The 18,918-nt window shown below is 40.1% G+C and overlaps 1 protein-coding gene across 2 annotated transcripts; it reads right to left on the bottom strand.

Moving 5' to 3' along the window:
* Positions 1-262: 262 nt before the first annotated feature.
* Positions 263-17,057, bottom strand: LOC119731166 (UPF0602 protein C4orf47 homolog). 2 transcript variants are annotated; one of them, XM_038204220.1, is made up of 8 exons: positions 16,836-17,057; positions 12,586-12,728; positions 11,660-11,879; positions 8,321-8,458; positions 8,152-8,227; positions 4,295-4,474; positions 2,284-2,459; positions 263-1,942 (listed from the first exon to the last, which is right to left on the bottom strand). In XM_038204220.1, exons 2-8 carry the CDS (start codon positions 12,692-12,694, stop codon positions 1,897-1,899), a joined length of 945 nt encoding a protein of 314 aa, XP_038060148.1. In that variant the 5' UTR covers positions 12,695-12,728; positions 16,836-17,057; the 3' UTR covers positions 263-1,896. The 2 variants fall into 2 exon arrangements, with proteins under 2 accessions (XP_038060148.1, XP_038060147.1); XM_038204219.1 differs by lacking the exon at positions 16,836-17,057 and adding an exon at positions 14,285-14,304.
* Between the last annotated feature and the right edge of the window lie 1,861 nt (positions 17,058-18,918).

Below are 18,918 nucleotides of genomic sequence, written 5' to 3'. Positions count from 1 at the left end.
ACCAACTTTGAAGAGGCGAAATGGACAAGTTTTTGTTTGATGCAGGCAGGTGTCATAAATAACACCCTAGTATCGTGTAGAATCCATAGATCCAGTTCCTATGGTGGTCGTGTGCATGTATAGCTCCATACACCAAATGCTAACATTTATTTGAATACATTTCTCTTTTGAATAAGTCACAGCTTTTATCTTTGGACTGAATAATACACACATTCATGCCATCATGAAATTGATTACATATCATGTACATGTACACAACACGTTTCATTGGTTTCCGTATATTGATTTTAGCTTTATTATCTATCAATAAATTCAGGAATTTTTGTAAGGAAATTTTCATACAAATAACTTTCTTAAACGCTTAAATGATTCAACCATGGGCCATTCTCTGTAATGTGGGTTGAAATTCACATTACCCCTTGTTACACTTAACATCTTCAAGAAGTTAAAAGAAAACTCATTCAAAATAAAGACATTGAGCTGTACTCTTGCCCACATAAATAATTTTGTAAATGCATTATGTCTATGGGCATGATGTCTGAAGCTGTTTTGTATGGTCCAGGTGCCAGATGCTGCTCAAACTTCTTCAGAAAGATATAAAACTCTCTAGATGGTCCTCCACATTGAAAGTAATATTAAATCCTTCTAAATATAAGGGTCTCACTCTTACTTTAAATGTTTCATCCGCACATTGACTACATTGCTGCCATAAATCATGTTTTGGGTATTTTTTGACATCACTGTAAAAAGTTGGATCCTGCAACCAATAAGGAGCTCTTCTGCTGCTTGCTCATCAGGTGAGTCAAGCCCAGTCTAAAATTTTCTTCAGTTTGTTTCAATTTAAATACTTCAAGCTTATCATATATTCATATATGATTTTGTAATTTCATTCTTTTAGTTTTTTTATGCATTGTGTAATTAAACACAATGCATAAAAACTAAAAGAATGAAATTACAAAATGATGTTTCTTGTCTATGTTAAAAAAATGTTAAGCTTCATGCTTGTTAAAATGTTTACCTATCCATCATTTTATTGGCAAATCTTTGCTGATGGATGTTGTTAAAATCAAATGTACATGTATACATGTATGTACTGGGACAACTTTGATGACCTATTCTGCCACGCTCTTATCACGTGCTGATTTACATTTTGTTCAATGGCAAAATACACTTGCAATGCAAGGTTGGGGAAGTAATCATCATTCATGCACATCAAGAATATACATGTAATTATACAAAATTGTATTACAAATGCAGATTGTTAACAAATATAAATACCTATTATGTACCATGATGATTCTCTTTCATGAGCATGTCTGACTCAATATGGATGCAATTTTTCAAATTGCAGCAACATTTTCTCTGGCAGTTGCTGTAAGATAGAAAAGTCTTTAATTACTTCAATTAGCTATACTTAATTCACTTCAAACACTTTGAATTTCAGAAAGGCAACTTGAATGTGTTATTGTTCATCAAAAAGTATTGTAAATTGGATTGTATATATATATATTTACATATAAAATGAAGAATACAGTACTTATAAAATACACAAAATGTACCTGTACAAAAACAAATATTTTAAATTATTCTCGCAAATGTCAACTCTTTGATGGTTGCCAACGGATTACTTGTGCAATGGCAACTTCTAGAGATGTAGGTGAAGAAAAAGATGGAAGCACATATCACAACAGACAAAAGGACAGGGCATGTCAACATATCCGTCACTTTTTCCACCAAGGGAGCAGTGGCTTGGTTTATAATAATTAATACTAGTATTAATGTGGTGCTTATACAGCTCTTAACACCACCTGGTCTCAGAGGGTTAATCAATTAAACAATAGTGGCCATCTGGAAATGTATACCAGTCCTTGAGAATTGAACATGCTCAGTCTTTTGTTACACCGATGCAATGACTTGTCTGAAGTTGGTGCTATTGATGGTTCTAAAAGAAAAAAAAAATAAAAGATAATCAAAAAAAATATATATTAATGTTCGCAAAATCATACATTGAAGTTTCATATGAAAAAAAAAAACTACCCTCCATTAATGTAACTCAGGATACACAATAACATGGTGAACCACCTCTCAATGAAAGGAAACACAGACATATTTTGAAGAAAAGCTGCTGAAATTCTCCATGTAAGTTTGATTTAAGCACAATTCCTCCTAAATACAACTCATATTCCATGTCAGGAAACATATTTGACGAACTTTCCTTGTACAATTGTAGAAAAGGGGCTTTTCAAGTAAATAACCCTGGGAACAAAATTTAATCTGACTAACCTGACAACATTCTGGTTGATAATTGAGGTGGTTGTTGCAGACTTGGGGCCTGGTGAAGGCATGAATATCTTGCCACTGTTGTTCATTGGTGGAGGTCCCTTCTTCTTCTTTGGCTTATAAGGATCATTGGAGTGAGAAGGATAAGGGTCAAAGGTGCCTGCCTTGGAACCACCGATCTGTTATGAAAATAATAAAGGGAAGTACACCAAAGTCAATAAAGGAACGGTAGCAAACAATTTTCTGTTGCACTATTCAGTTTTTTTTGTCATGGAATAACTGGCACTTACCATTCACACAAATTTGTTTCAACAATGAGCTGTTTTTAAAAGCGCAAACTGGTGGGAAATTGCTACAGCAAAGTAAACTGGAAATAAATGGCTGTAATCAGCAAAATTCCATCTGAAATTTTTACGAGTGAGGTTTAAAGCTCAATTTGTTGGCTTATTTATTGCTTACACATAATAGGCCCAATATAGCTAAAACTGAACATGAAAGAAAAGAGTGGACCTTGTCCCACCAAAAAATATTGGTTCCATGTTCCATGAGGTAGCCTTTAGACTAGGCCATCACGACTCTGGCCTGGCATTTGACTGAACAGTAAAGCCATGACTACACACACCGTAAGACTAAGTCACAAGGCCTTTTGCACTTGATATATTCATTTAGTTTTCTGTTTATTTTATTCTAAATACTAAATAAAAAAATATATATTTTATGTACTAGAAGTGTAAAGAATTGAAGATGAATACGTTGAAAACACATTTGAATGTCCCTTCATTTTTATTAGTTGGTAACGTCGGCCTTGACTAATGTTTTCTTTTAATTAAAAGGAAAAACTGCCCGACTTTAAATATGCTACAAGTTTTGATAATTTAGGTTGAGTAAGTAGAAATAAATGGCACTAAAATATGCGTTGCCGAACATGTTGAACCAAACAACTGAGTTTGATTTGGTTCCGTTAGTTCAGAAGTGCCATGGTCATGATGGTAGGCAATTTTAGTTCAGTTCAGGGGTTTGGCTACAGCATTACCCGATATGTTTCTAAAAGAAAGAATGGAAGTGAATACTAATTTGAGGTACTTGTATATGGGTCATTCCAACGGGTTGGGAAACAGTGCATGTTACATCCAAATATTATTAAAATTTTCAATGCATTTTCAACATAATATATGTCTTAAGGTGTTGAGAAACTTGAGAAAGTTTGAAATCATTTGTATGTACTTTGACAAAAATATGAGCAAAAATGTATTAATTCGGACATAATGTTACTTCCAAATATTCTTTTTTTGGCCATATTTTACACGTATGTAAAATATTACCCAAACTGACATTGCATATTAAAAACTGGACACCTTATGCACCAAGAAAAGCTTTTGTTTTGGTATAGTCAGGGTTCAAATATAGCAGAAACAATACCTTGATGAGGATGTAACAGTGTCAAAATCACTCAATGGAAGTGTGACATTTGGGGTTGACACCGTGTCAATGTTACGTCCACAACCAAGCCTGCTCGATTTGATACCTGACTACCATAACAAAAGCTTTTCTTATTGTGTTGCATTAATAGTAAGAAGTACGTAAAGCGAATTTGGGTAATGTTTCACAGAAATTTAAAAAAAGGTACAAATGTCATATTTGGACGTAACATTGACACGGTGTTAATGTTACGTCCAAAATGACATTTTTGCTCATATTTTTGGCAAAATACATTGAAATGATTTAGACCTTTTTGCAGTAGTGAAACACCCAACAAGAAATATTATGTAGAGCAACTGCTAGCAAGGCATATATGCTTTTCTTAATATGGTCATATGTCACACATTGTTCCCCAACCCGGTGGAATGACCCATATATCTGTCACCATCCTTTCCACCCAGTTGGGGTTGAGGTCACCTGGATGATTTATGCAAACAATTGATCAACTCTAATTGACTAGAGTCAATATACTATTGGTTAACATAGCTTCTGGTCTTACTATGTAGTGTACTCTGTGTAGCATGACATATCTTACCTCTTTTGCAGGATGACTAGGCTTGAATGGTTTGACATCTCTCTTTGGGGTTCCAAGTTTCTTGATTGGTGGCAATGGTTTATCAGTGGCATAAGGATCGGAATCAAATACGGCCTTGGGGTGCATTCCTAGCTTGAAGGCGCCTCCTTTAGTAGCACTCTTATGGGCCTCCAGCTGTTTCTGCAAGTATTTTTTTTAAAAGAATGTCAGGTTTATATCATATTACTTGTAGTATCTTCCGCTTCAGTTTATACAAGACGATTCTTTGCAACTAATGTAAACAAACACCAAAAATAAATGGATTTTTTTAACTGGGATCACCTCTTTAAGTCTGTAAAAAATGGAAAAAAATTAAGGAATTTATTGTACAAACAAAATCCACAAATTTAGAGATTTATTCCAGAAAGAATGTTTTTCATTGCTTAATGACTTAAAAAGCATATAAGCCAACAAACAAGATTTTGTTCACTGAGTAGGAATAATGTAACTCCCATGATGTAGGACTATGTTCTATGTAGGCTATTAATCAGCAAGTGGTCATAATTATGATTAAGAAGCATTAGTGAGGATTACTAAGGTAATAAATATGTGCTTGGCCAGTTTTAAACAAGTACGTTTAAAACCTGCTAGGGGCCTGGATGCTGATAATTGCCCAAGCCAAAGGCAAGGGACCTTAATAGTGACCAGGCCCCAAGCCAGTTTTAAGCTTACTTGTTTTATACCGACCGAGCACATATTTATTCCCATTCATAAATACCTTTGTGTCAAAAAGTCAAACAAGTCATAAATTATATATTTCCAACGATTTTGTTCAACATGTTCAATGCATTATGGTACGTGCCTCTCGGGAGTAGTAGTAAACATCTGAATCAACAGAAAAAGGACTATAATTTTCTATCAGATAGGACTGTGAACTTTTCGGCAAGACACTTGAGAAAACACCTCCATAAAATTACCTTTGATTGCAACGTCTATAAATGTCTCAATCGGAACCGGTTTCGTCATCATGGAAAGTTCATTCCGAATCAAGTAATTAGTCTTACCATTGGAAAGACTAAATAAAAGGAGAATACCACTGTGGAAGACTTTTGAGAGCAAACCCTGATGGAGCCACGTATGTAGCTATTAAATACATACACTGAATGTAAACAAACAGCGCCTTATGTGCACAAATCCATATAGCAGAGACTACGCATATATCCCCATCCCTTGGAAATGTATACACGCGGGGCACAGGCCAATCACGCGTCGGCGTGGTAGGCCCACTTGTTTGAATTGCGAACCCCGTGTACTGTGTTATATTGTGCAGTTGAGTGTGAAAACCACACTCCGTGTTCAGTAAACCCACCAGGGTGAGTTTAGAAGTTTGCTCTTTTGAAATCACCGTTAATACAAAATTTAAAGTCTAATTGATGTTTTCATGGCAGTCTTAATATTAGCTTAACTTACTTGATTGCAGAAAAAAGCTTTATTTTGGACCCTTTTTTTCGCTGGTTGCTAGCCTTCGTTCAGTAAAAGAGGACTCCATTTTTTGGTATTTCACGAAAATAACGGCATCGCATTTAAAAAGTTTGATATACAGTCGGCTCCCGTTATAACGAGGTCCGATGGACTTTCACAATACTGTCGTTATAGCCGGAACCTCGCTAAAACCGGAGCGCAGTTTTTGCCCATTCGTTGTGCACAAAGTACGGTACATGTGCGTGCGTGTTTTAATCGTGTAACGCACGTCCGAAGACATGAAAAGATGGTCATTTGTTGGTATGTACGTCTGTTAATAATGTATATTAAATATTTAACTGATGGTGATGAATAAATGAAATAAATAAAATACCTTTAAGGGAACATTGTTCAATATTTGAGGACCTGAATCCGGAGGAAAAGGCATCATCGCTGAGAAGAATCAGGCAAGTAGGTCACTCGCACAAATCATGCCGAGTGACATTTTGCTTTCATTTTGCATTTGCTGGAATCGGGCAAGAGAGGGCGCCAATACATGCATTACTTCCGGGTTTTAATGACTCCTGATCCTTAGATGCCTTTTGGTTGTTGACTTTTTGGAACAGTTGGGTATTATTGTTTCTGAAGGGATTCTTTGAAATTGTAATTATTTCGGTTAACTATAGCGCACATTCGTGCCAATTGACATTTTGCTTTCGTTTTGCATTCGTTTTGCATTTGCTGGAATCGGGCAAGGGAGGGCGCTAATATTACTTCCTTGTTTAAGTGTCTCCATGTGTAATTTCGCAGCAATTGGTGATTATTGTTTGTCAGGAGGGATTCTTTTAAGATAATAATAATAAACAAACAAAAGTAATAATTTTGGATTAAAATTTGTACAATGTGTATGTGGTGGGGCGTTTGAAGATCTTGGAAACCTGTTTTCATTGGGATTGTTTTTTCGGCGGGGCCGGAGGCGGTTCTTAATTTGTTTAAGATTTTAATTTTTTTATTCTTCAGATTCTTTTTTGGGGGTGGGAACCACGGTATGTTTTAAACTTTATTTTTTGAAGACAGACTGAATTATCTCTTTTTGGAAGTTGTGGTGGCTCTGAAAAGAGCCGTTTGTTTTGTGATGCTGTGTTCTTTACTTCGTATTTTTTTTTTATAGCCACAAGCCAACAATAGGGAGCAATTACGCACCCGATGTTCGGGCGGCAGTACTAAAGGCTATTCCTTACAATGTTAGTTAACTCCTGAGCGCCCCCTATTGTTAGTTTGTAATAATATAGAAACGTGGTACCGCAGTCTTAAGCAAACTTCAAACCTGGTCACGCTAAGGGAAGCCGCAGCGGGGGATTAGCGACTAGACCAGCGGTCCACTGCGCCGATTATCACAGTCCCATTGAATTTATTTATAAAGATCGGCGAGATTAAATAACGTTGGGTTGAAGTCTTTACAAAGGTACATTGATGGGTGAAGCTTAAGTGTGTTGCTTGAATTGGAAGACGGGAGCATGATACCCGTTTCGGGACAAAAGGTCTGTCGTTGACAAGCTGCAATGCCCGTAGTTTTGAAAAGATGTCGTTGTAAATGGGTTGAGAACAATGCTTTTCCTCGCATTGGGTCAGCCAAAATCGTCGTAATAGCCGAAGTCTCGTTATGTCCGTGCACGTAATAACCAAATATTTCCCCATAGTAATGTACACAAATTGATCGGGACTGGGAGAATGTGCTCGTTACATCCGGGTTATCGTTATGACCGAGCTCGTTATAACGGGAGTCGACTGTAGATGCTAAAGATATTTATTTTTTAAGTTACTTTGGGACAAATCTTATGGCTTCAATAACCATTTCGTGCATTATGAGCAGTTTTTTGGAAGGCCGTTCTCAGTGATTTGTTTTTATGAACGAGCTCAAGAATATTCATTTTACAGCACAGCCAGGAAAAACTGGCGCATGCGCATAAACCTAATGTTGCACTGTGAGCCTCTGGAACAGCAGTGGTAGCAGTCCAAGTTTCATGTGACACTGGAAAAGTGTTTAAAACCAGCCAGCCGGTGTTTTATCAACCGTTTAAAACCACCCACATGATGGCTGTTGACCAATAGCAATGAGTAAACTGTCATAGGTATTATGAATATGAGTTTGAAGTATGAAATTGCACTTGGGATTATTCACACAAAAACTCCAAATGATAATGAACGTCCAATTGGGAGAGTTCAGTTGGTTCCAATTTGGAGATGAATCCCTATTGAATACAATTGGGACAATTTAATTTAGAATTTTGGTCAAGTACACAAAGTTTTGACAAGCAACCCATAGGTCTAAGGAACGGGAATGTCTAAATGCAGTGATCAGGACAATAAAAAACAGCTAGGAATTTTGAACTTCTGTTTTACTTAAAGGTACTTACCCTTCTCAACTCTTTGCCTTTATCATATGGGTTTGATGAGTAGTTATATCCCTTGCCTATTGTTAATGAGGGGTACCTGTGGAAGAAGAAATTTGAAGGTGAAAACAAACCAACGAAAAGAACCGATGTAAAAAAGTTTCAACGACAAAAATTGGTTACACTAGCTCACCCATATCCTGTTCCTATTTTCCCCGGATTTGTAGTGAAGTTCCGTCCATCTGATGTGTAAGGTTTTCCTGTTTTTTTAACTGGACTGAATGCTGGTACAGGACCACCTAGCGTGCCGTAATGATTGCCAAGACCGCTTCTGAAATACAAAAATATATGTATCAGAGACTGCTAGCCTCTATTTATGGTACAATGCAAATATTAGCTGCTGAACAGAATATTGAACTTTTGTGATATAATACTCATACAGACAATTTAAAGGGCGGATTGGGGCACAGCAAGGTGGAACATGGCACTGCATAGCTGCCAACTTTTCAAATTCCAAATGAGTAATCAACCTGCATGGTCATTTACAACTGCGCATACATTAACAGTGCATGTACCAGCTATACCAATATCACGTACAGGTACATGGTATACATGTGAATACCATTCTTTTCAAGAAGTGAAATAAATAACAATGATTATACATGTGCATATATTTTTCTGAGATGCATGATGCTATCCATGTTGAGTTTCAAGCCATAGCCAATAATTCGGACGCGGCTTATATCTGATTTTTCAGCGTTTTGATTCATAAAATCACAGTATTTAATTAACAATGTAAACAAATTTGAGGAAAAATTTGTAATAAAGGGCGATAAATTCGTAATGTGGAATATAGCTTGTATTTTTGTAATGATTCCACCAAATTCAGAATAGTTGGCAGGTACCGTATGTGGAGGGCAGAAGGGCGAGTGTGACAGGGCTAACTGGAGCATAGGGGGAGGGAGCACAGGATGGAGGGATGGAGCGAGACAGGGTGGAGCGCAGCAGGGCGAGTGTGACAGGGCTAAATGAAGCATAGAGGGAGGGAGGGCAGGATGGAGGGATGGAGCGAGACAGGGTGGAGCGCAGCAGGGTGAGTGTGACAGGGCTAACTGAAGCATAGAGGGAGGGAGGGCAGGATGGAGGGATGGAGCGAGGCAGGGTGAGTGTGACAGGGCTAACTGGAGCATAGGGGGAGGGAGCACAGGATGGAGTGATGGAGCGAGGCAGGGTGGAGCGCAGCAGGGTGAGTGTGACAGGGCTAACTGGAGCATAGAGGGAGGGATCACAGGATGGAGTGATGGAGCGAGGCAGGGTGGAGCGCAGCAGGGTGAGTGTGACAGGGCTAACTGAAGCATAGAGGGAGGGAGGGCAGGATGGAGGGATGGAGCGAGGCAGGGTGGAGCGCAGCAGGGTGAGTGTGACAGGGCTAACTGAAGCATAGAGGGAGGGAGGGCAGGATGGAGGGATGGAGCGAGGCAGGGTGGAGCGCAGCAGGGTGAGTGTGACAGGGCTAACTGGAGCATAGAGGGAGGGATCACAGGATGGAGGGATGGAGCGAGGCAGGGTGGAGCGCAGCAGGGTGAGTGTGACAGGGCTAACTGAAGCATAGAGGGAGGAGGGCAGGATGGAGGGATGGAGCGCAGCAGGGTGAGTGCGACAGGGCTAACTGGAGCATAGAGGTAGGGAGGGCAGGATGGAGGGATGGAGCGAGGCAGGGTGGAGCGCAGCAGGGTGAGTGTGACAGGGCTAACTGGAGCATAGGGGGAGGGAGCACAGGATGGAGTGATGGAGCGAGGCAGGGTGGAGCGCAGCAGGGCGAGTGTGACAGGGCTAACTGGAGCATAGAGGGAGGGATCACAGGATGGAGTGATGGAGCGAGGCAGGGTGGAGCGCAGCAGGGTGAGTGTGACAGGGCTAACTGAAGCATAGAGGGAGGGAGGGCAGGATGGAGGGATGGAGCGAGGCAGGGTGGAGCGCAGCAGGGTGAGTGTGACAGGGCTAACTGAAGCATAGAGGGAGGGAGGGCAGGATGGAGGGATGGAGCGAGGCAGGGTGGAGCGCAGCAGGGTGAGTGTGACAGGGCTAACTGGAGCATAGAGGGAGGGATCACAGGATGGAGTGATGGAGCGAGGCAGGGTGGAGCGCAGCAGGGCGAGTGTGACAGGGCTAACTGAAGCATAGAGGGAGGGAGGGCAGGATGGAGTGATGGAGCACAGCAGGGTGAGTGCGACAGGGCTAACTGGAGCATAGAGGTAGGGAGGGCAGGATGGAGGGATGGAACGAGGCAGTTTGGAGTGCAGAAGGGCGAGTGTGACAGGGTTGGTTGGAGCATGGAGGGAGGAAGCACAGCAGATTGGGATGGAGTGGCCCATTATCAGTAATCATTAAGATTATTTTTATTGTTTATATTATACGTACAATGGTAAAGGAGACACGTTATGTATATTATTATGATTATTATATCTCGTGGTGGACTGCGTCCCTGTTTGGAAATAAAGACTACTTTGGCAAGGCAATCAAACCAGGGCCGCTCACACTGCTTAGTTCATACTACAGGAATCAACTGTATACATGGTATTGCTGCACACCCATCATTAAAAAAGTCCTTTCACATTGTACAGGTGGTGTACACATTTGACATTTGTACTTCACACCGTGCCAATGTAGCTTGGGAGAAATGCAAAACAGTTGAAAACACCAAAGACTTTCCCCTTCCAACCTGATTGTGTCAAATCCGAAGAATGATAAAAACATTTTGTATGTTACTGGATCCGTGGAGTTGACTAAATTTGTGAAACTTTTAATTGTTTATTCCGGGAAGGTGCACACATCTATGCTCACGGCTCTGGATTCAGCAGCTGATGATACATGTAAAATGGGACTGACTAAAATAGCAGGCGGCTGAAACTCAGGACTGTTTTGCTGTGGTTTCCTTTCTTGGCCTGGTATACAGTATGAATGACCATTCAGTGTATGTAATTGCGCTTTATCATCAAGTCAGGCCAGGGCTGGACTGGATCATCAGGAACTTTGAACAGGAGTGCCATGTAAATATTTTAGTTAGTTTAAAGGAAAATAGCCAGCATTGCAGTAGCATAGCAGTAAAAGACAGTGAGTAGGACTCTAAATGAAAGATTGTCCAAACCTTGGTAAAACGTAGTGGGACTGCTATGCTAGCTATGATGCTTTAGGGGAACACTAGTTGCCCATGCCCAACAAACTATGCGGTTATTCAGTAGTATAAATTAATGTCTTTTGGGTGGAGTGTTTGCCAGGTAAACCAATCAAGTCAGCACTATAGGCAGAATTATATTTCTCGTAAGGCAATGTTTGATCACTTATCAACTGTAAAACACACAGAATCTGTCTAAGGTCTGAGGGTACAAAAACATTCTTAGTAATCAATGTTTATTTTATACCATATGTTAGGTGTAGTTTTTACAAATTACAACAATAAATCATGTCTATTAATACAGTAAATACTTTTTATTGTTCTTCAAGATATAACAAGACTGAATTAATAACTCACTGCATTTTGGTCCCACTGCTTGGCAGAAATGCCTTTCCAATGTTCTTTTTGGCCTCTTTCAGCTTGTACTGACGTCGCATCTTAACAGGGTCACTGTAGGCCTCAGCCTCCATGATGCGTGTGAACTTCTCACTAAAGTAGCCCCCTTGTCCTGCTGTCCTGACCTTACTACCACCAGGCAACATCTGTTTACCATTATAAGCCGTGACATTGAAGGCTTCTACCAAAAAAAAAATAAGTTAACAAAACAACGTAAAAATACAAACCACAATTTTCATACTGTAATGCTAGGATAAATGGTTTGGAATTTGAGACTCAATATTAAATCCTTAATACGTTGCTTTGGAAATTCTGCTAGTTTACAAACAAAAGTCACAGGTATGAACAACATATTAAAACATTAAAACAAAAAAAACCACAATTTATTATGAAATACCTTTACTGGACTGCAAGTGAATAATAGTCTAAAGCATCCTGTGAAAACAGGCACCTGGTGTGCTGTCATTTTCATGAAAGTGGAATTTTTGTATACAAAACTGACTTTTTAAAATATTAACCCCAATTTACCGAACTTACTTAGTCCATATTTTGTTTGCAATCAGTTACACATCCATGAACGGGTGCACTGAAGCCAGCTAGTCTGGTTCCCTGACCTGACAATTCCCTGACATCTATAAATTGCTTTGTTTCTTTTGAAGTAGGATCAGGGAACCAGCCTACAAGAATAGCGTTTTTTGTTCTTGGTTTTTCCAGCATCTATGATCACAAAACTTTGAACAGGTCAGTGTAACATTTTATGTATTTGCTATATAACATTGACCCCAAATCCATCCATTTCTGGAAAGTATACAGCAGAAGCAAATGTTGTTTATTACCTTTAATGGCACAATTACAATATATGACAAGAAAATACTACACAAACTTACTTGTTCCAGGCATTTTGTATTTATCACCAATGGTCACATATTCCATCTCCTGGAACAGGCCAATCCGTTCCATGTCATTCTTTCCAGATCCCTTCTCACCCGGAGGCATCTTGAAGCTGTCTAGAAACTTGCTTGCTTGTGTACTATTTGGAAAATGACCAAAACAAAACAATCCAAGTAAGCACCAGAATAAATGTCTAATTCAACACAAGTTTGGCAGGAATCTCTTTGTAACATACATACATGATTTGCCCAGGTTGGACAACGTCTTCATTGCATTACGTTCGACGTCCAGGGTAGGAACTTTGCTGACATAGTGAAAAAAATACAACTACAACTGTATTGTTTTTCATATTTTTTCCTGATGGAGGAAGCTGACATTTCATTTACATATTCCTCGTGTCGAGTACCAACTGTGTGGCATGCACGCATAAGTCTTCACACAGTAAGTTCGTACTGAAAATGTTTACGATGAAAGCGTGGATCTGTGATATATTTTCGGTAAACACGTCGCCTACCGACACACAGTCGACTCTCATTAATACAAAATCTGCCGGATCTAGCCAAAATGTTCATTATATCATTAATTAAAACCCTAACCGCCCTGAATCCTTCAAAATCCTCTTTGCCAAAGTGGAGGAATTTGGAGGATTGAGGTTAATTACATGGCAAAAGTGCGTTACTGATTTCGTAGGATGCACTTTGTAAAGGTCTTGGGCCTGACCTTGTGTTGTTTTTGCTAAGCCGCATGCATAAATATAGGCCTGGATTATGCTTGAAATCCTTTGTACTACTCCAGGATGTCACTGGCCAAGCCTCAACATATGACAGTCACTGCCACAGGATTTTGCAGGATTCAGGCAGTGGTCACCCCTCCATGGACCATATTCAAGAAATAATGGAGGAATTTGCGGGATTGAGGCTATATGCTATTTTTCCATGAGGCCAATTGGAGGATTTTGCAGGATTGAGGCTACATCCTAGCAAAAAGGCCTAGGGAGTTAGGGCAGCAGAAGTTCATACCCTGGACTCCGTCACATGTGCACGACAAAGGAGTCGAACCTGAGCTATTTGCGTTTGTCCGAACGTGCGCAAAGGAAAGTCAGGTATCTTCGATTTCGAGTACTGCTATTTGAGTACAAGTACCTTAATGATCGAGTACAATTTTGACATGTTGAGTACGAGTACTTTGATGCCCGAGTACCGTCATTTTGAGTAAATAAGTTGTAGAGTCTCTAACATTTGAAAATTTGCCAACGAATGACCGTATGTTTTTGCCTAGTTCCTTAACGCACGTGCACGTAGGACCCAACTACATGCACGTTTCATCGATTTTATATGACGTATTCTGTGATGGGTCAAAGGTTTTTGGTCCAGGCGTGTGTTCGTGTTGTCGCGCTACAGACAAAAGTTTTCAAAATCATTTTACGTTAATTCTCTTTTTGAAATTTGCTGGAATTCTCTTGAATGAACTATTTTTTCAAAAAAATAAATACTATTATTAGCTTGAGTAACTCCAGCTCCAATGCTCATCGCATAGAGCTGGAGCCACAACAACGTTATAAAAACTAGATCGTAACAGGCCGAAAAACGCGACCCTATACCTATATAATATACACATTCTATATATATCCCCAGTGTATCACACAAATGGTCTATTTTCCCTCTATTATCTCAACCCAGATTCCATTCAACATACCTCATACCATGCAGCAGTCATTCCTGAAGCTAATAATCGACCTCAAACAGAACAAGAAAATCTAAAATATGAAATGTCCTGTAACACGCGCGGCTGTTGTGCATCGTATCTCATGACAGTACCGCGTTACACTGTGCATCGCTCCACGTTTTCCCCGCTCCACACTGGGGATATATAGAATGATACAGGTATAGGGTCAAATTTTTTGGGCCTCTTAAGATCTAGTTTTTATGACGTAGATGTAGCTCCAGCTCGAATGCGATGAGCATTGGAGCTAGAGTTACTCAACAAACAACTTGAGTCACCTCGACTTCTCCTTGGACAAGCAACACTGCTTTTTAGGAGTCTACATACAGGTATCAAGCATCAAGCTAAAATACTATCACTAAAATGTGCTTGATTCGGGGTGGTTTTTTTTTTTTTTTTTCACGCGAAGCGGTTTTTGATCAATTCGGAACTGATTAAACCGATCCAGAACTAGGCCTACCCCTAGAACTATGGGGTTCTGCTACGCAAAATGCCATAGGCCATAGTTTTAGGTGTAATCTGGAACTAGGTCGAAAAGTGGCATCCGTACTTTTGACGTTGCAAAGTCAAACTTAAAAGAGCTTAAATTTGGAAAACTATTTGTAGTATCTTCATCATTCAAGGTAAACTTTTTATCCAATGTCACTTGAATTCGTGGATTTGTTGAGCTGAAAGCAGACTGAATAATGAGTGCGTTCCGGAACTAGGAAAACGATAGCCCCATAAATGTGGCCGATTTACTGGACTAGGCCTACCTCTGTCAATAAAGGCCACACTTGGACCATGTACCTGAACGTGTAGAACTTCGTCAAGTTTTCATTTCCACATTTAGACTTTATTTGTAATTTTATATTTACGCATATTAGAAGCACACTCACCCTCTTTAAAATTAAAGCAATAGAAAATTAGTCTTCCCTTTTCAGACGTCTATATTTCTAGACGTCTAAATATCAAGTTCAAAGCACTCCCATTCATAAATCGCGAGTTTATTTACCCATTACAAAGTCAGAAGAAAAATTTATTTTGGCGTGATTTTTTTGAGATTTATTTAAGCGCACCACGATAGGGAACACTCCGCAAATTTGAGCCCAATTTCCGGACGCTACCGTATTTGAATTACGGATTAAATTTCATGAAACAGAAATTGTTCACAGAGGTTAAATAGTGAGAATTAATAAGGTCAAAGAACCAGTATTTCACTGCATGAATTTGAGGTTTGTCACCAAATAGGTTTGGCAACACTACACGAGGAATGTTGGGTAGGCCTAAACGTCGAAGTGCGCCACGTTAGGGTAGCACTAGCTGGAGTTACCCAGCCCTGAGTTTTATCATTGGGTTGTCTATAAGGGCTGGAGCGCATTTTTCTCATAACTTGTAGTATTTCCAAAAAATTTTGGAAAATGTTCAATTTTGTCCCCGTTACACACTAATTGCAACTGCAACTCACCCCAAACTTGCCTGGAATAACCATTACACAGGTCCTTGAAGTAAAAAAACGATCCACGATGAAGATTTAGCCTACAATTGCAGTGAAAACAGGAGGAATAACCGCTAACTTGACAACCTTGCTGGATTGGCCAGGACCGCCATTGGTTTGTGCACAAAAAAAATTGTGTACAATGAATGGCGGTCGATTAACAGGCACAGAGAGAGCGATCGCTGTCAACTACTCGTTTTTGCCGGCTGCGCTGGCTGTTGGCGCATGACGTCACGCGGAAGCGTAACACCTGATGACTGTTTCATGCACTAATATGAGGTTTACCACTCGCATCACAGCTTTTGTACTGGAACCGCAACCAATAGGGCATGAAACAGTCATCGGGTGTTACGCTTCCGCGTGACGTCATGCGCCAACAGCCAGCGCAGCCGGCAAAAACGAGTAGTTGACAGCGATCGCTCTCTCTGTGCCTGTTAATCGACCGCCATTCATTGTACACAATTTTTTTGTGCACAAACCAATGGCGGTCCTGGCCAATCCAGCAAGGTTGTCAAGTTAGCGGTTATTCCTCCTGTTTTCACTGCAATTGTAGGCTGAATCTTCATCGTGGATCGTTTTTTACTTCAAGGACCTGTGTAATGGTTATTCCAGGCAAGTTTGGGGTGAGTTGCAGTTGCAATTAGTGTGTAACAGGGACAAAATTGAACATTTTTCAAATTTTTTTGGAAATACTACAAGTTACGAGAAAAATTCGCTCCAGCCCTTTTTAGTTATAGACAACCAAATGATAAAACTCAGGGCTGGGTAACTCCAGCTAGGGTAGCACCACATGAAAAATAGACATCTGAAAAAGAGGGGACTTATTTTCTATTGCTTTACAGAGGGTGAGTGTGCTTAGTTCTAAAGTGTAAATAAACTACAAATAAAGTCTAAATGTGAAAATAAAAACTTGACAAAGTTTTACATGTTTGAGTACATGGTCCAAGTGGCCTTTAATATGTACGGCGGTAGTCCAGTAAATAAAAAAATTGGCCACATTTATGGGGCTAGGAAAACGACTGTAGGCTAGGCTACTTTTTTACTTACAGACAACTTAATTCCACGTAGTACTGTACTAGTGCAACGAACACTTTTCCAAATATATCTTGTTGATTTTGACACGATCAATGGTCCATCCAGCCTTTTTTTTAGTAACTTCAGCAGTTATCAGCTAGCTGCATGTGCATGCGCTATGCGCTAATTGAGCTTGTTGACGTCGTTTTGTTGATGATGCTCAATAGCACCGTCGCGTACCGCGCGGCGCGGCATACACTTATGTGTGTATATCACACGTCGCCAAGCAACAATTCAACGCGATCTCAACCTCGTCCCCAGGGTGTCGAGCAGTACGCGCCCACCACTACCTGCTCTCTCACCCTGGTATCGGATATAAGCATCAAAAAAGCTTGAATTGCCTTCCGCGCGGCGATACCGCGTCACCGTGATAATTTATCACAGAAATCCGGAATTCAAAGATACCTTTTCCTCGATACCGCGTTACCGTGATAAGTTATCATAGAAATCAGGAATTCATATATTCCGCGATACCGCGTTACTTACGGTGATTATTTGTCCGACAGAAATCTGGAACTCAAAGATAATCCCTTCCTCGTTACCGCGCTACTGTGATAATTTATAACAAAAATCTGGAATTCTAAGATAATCCCTTCCTCGTTACCGCGTTACCGTGATAATTTATCACAGAAATCCGGAATTCAAAGGGGAAGTTGTTTAGTACATCAACCTACGCCCCTTGACTTTAATATAAATCAAAACGGCGCATTTAAAGTTGTACTTTTTCTCCCTTTTTGAGTACTCTATTGAAAACATTTTGGTTGTAGGGAAGTTTAAAAATACCTCAAAATCTGCCCTTTTTGTCTTCTCACCACGTGGGCAAGGGGTCAGTGGGGTTTGATCCAACAGCAGGGGCGTCGCGAGGGGGGGGGGGGCAAGGGGGGCGCTTGCCCCCCCCCCCCCCGGAAAAGCAAAAAAAAAATTTAAAAAAAAGGAAGAAAAAAAAGAGAAAAAAAGAAAAGAAAAAGAGGCGCGAAGTCATAGTGGTGTAAATTTAATGGGGGGGGGGGGAATGTCTCTGCCCCCCTCTAAAAAGTGATAAATCGAGAATAATTTTATGTTGAGAAATACAGAATTTTTGGGGGGAAAAATATGTTTTGCCCCCCTCTAGAAACAAATCCTGGCGACGCCCATGTCCAACAGCCCAGTCCCCCTTGATCAAAAATTGGGGGGATATATACCCCTATCCCTCCAAGGGCGGATCGGGGGGGGGGGGGGGGAAACGGAGGCCACCCCCCCCCCACAAAAACAAAACAAAAAAACGAACCCAATTTTTTTTTAGTGACGTCGCAATAAAGGCAGGCACTGCGTACACCACCATCTTTTCCTTAAAAAAAATGGTCAAAGTGGTCAGAAATTGCCTCAGATCGCACCACAGCATCTAGAATCCTAAATTGTTTTGCCCCCCCCCAAAAAAAATTGTTCTGGATCCGCCCTTGCATCCCTCCTCACGGCCGGATTTACGCCCCTGAACACCGACATTTTGATCAGCGAAAATGAATATCTAAATGCAGTCGAAATGCAACCTATGATGGCATACAAACGGCACAAAGGTATAAAGATGGCCTGGTTAGGTCCAAGGATTAAACCAGGAAAAAAGTCTGGATAAGGAGAACGTGCAAATCCTATTGGTATGAAGCCGGGCTTCATAGAAAGACGTCTTTCCCTGATACTTCAATCTTGCATTGTGAGATTGCAAGACCAAGAACCGAACACATATGGAGCGCCGTTTGTCAAATACTTATTTAGCCAACTTTAAACATGTTTTTAACATGGTTAAGCTCAATTGTATGTGAACAATAGATTTGTTTCATTGTTTGCAAACCATTAAAACACTTTTTGTATTAACGTTATGATTTCAAACCATGAAAAACATAAAGTCATTGTTTACAAAATAATGGAAACTGGCAAGGTGTGCAAATTCATGGTTTTCAAACCATGAAAACTACACACTTGTACGCTTATATGGTTTATAAATAGTGAACAACGATCAACGAAGTGCAATTGTATGGTTTATAAACAATGAAAACTACATGACTTGACACTTTTCTATGGT

The sequence above is a fragment of the Patiria miniata genome, unplaced genomic scaffold (genome assembly GCF_015706575.1).
Source record: "Patiria miniata isolate m_02_andy unplaced genomic scaffold, ASM1570657v1 HiC_scaffold_23, whole genome shotgun sequence".
NCBI lineage: Eukaryota > Metazoa > Echinodermata > Asteroidea > Valvatida > Asterinidae > Patiria > Patiria miniata.
Note: the sequence above shows the minus strand (reverse complement) of the source record. Positions and strands in the feature narration are given on the sequence as shown.

Coding starts and splice junctions, on each gene's coding strand:
- LOC119731166 (XM_038204219.1), bottom strand. Junction 11,880..12,585: donor ATACAAAATGCCTGGAACAA/GTAAGTTTGTGT, acceptor TTTTTTTGGTAG/AAGCCTTCAATGTCACGGCT. Junction 8,459..11,659: donor AGCAGTGGGACCAAAATGCA/GTGAGTTATTAA, acceptor TTTGTATTTCAG/AAGCGGTCTTGGCAATCATT.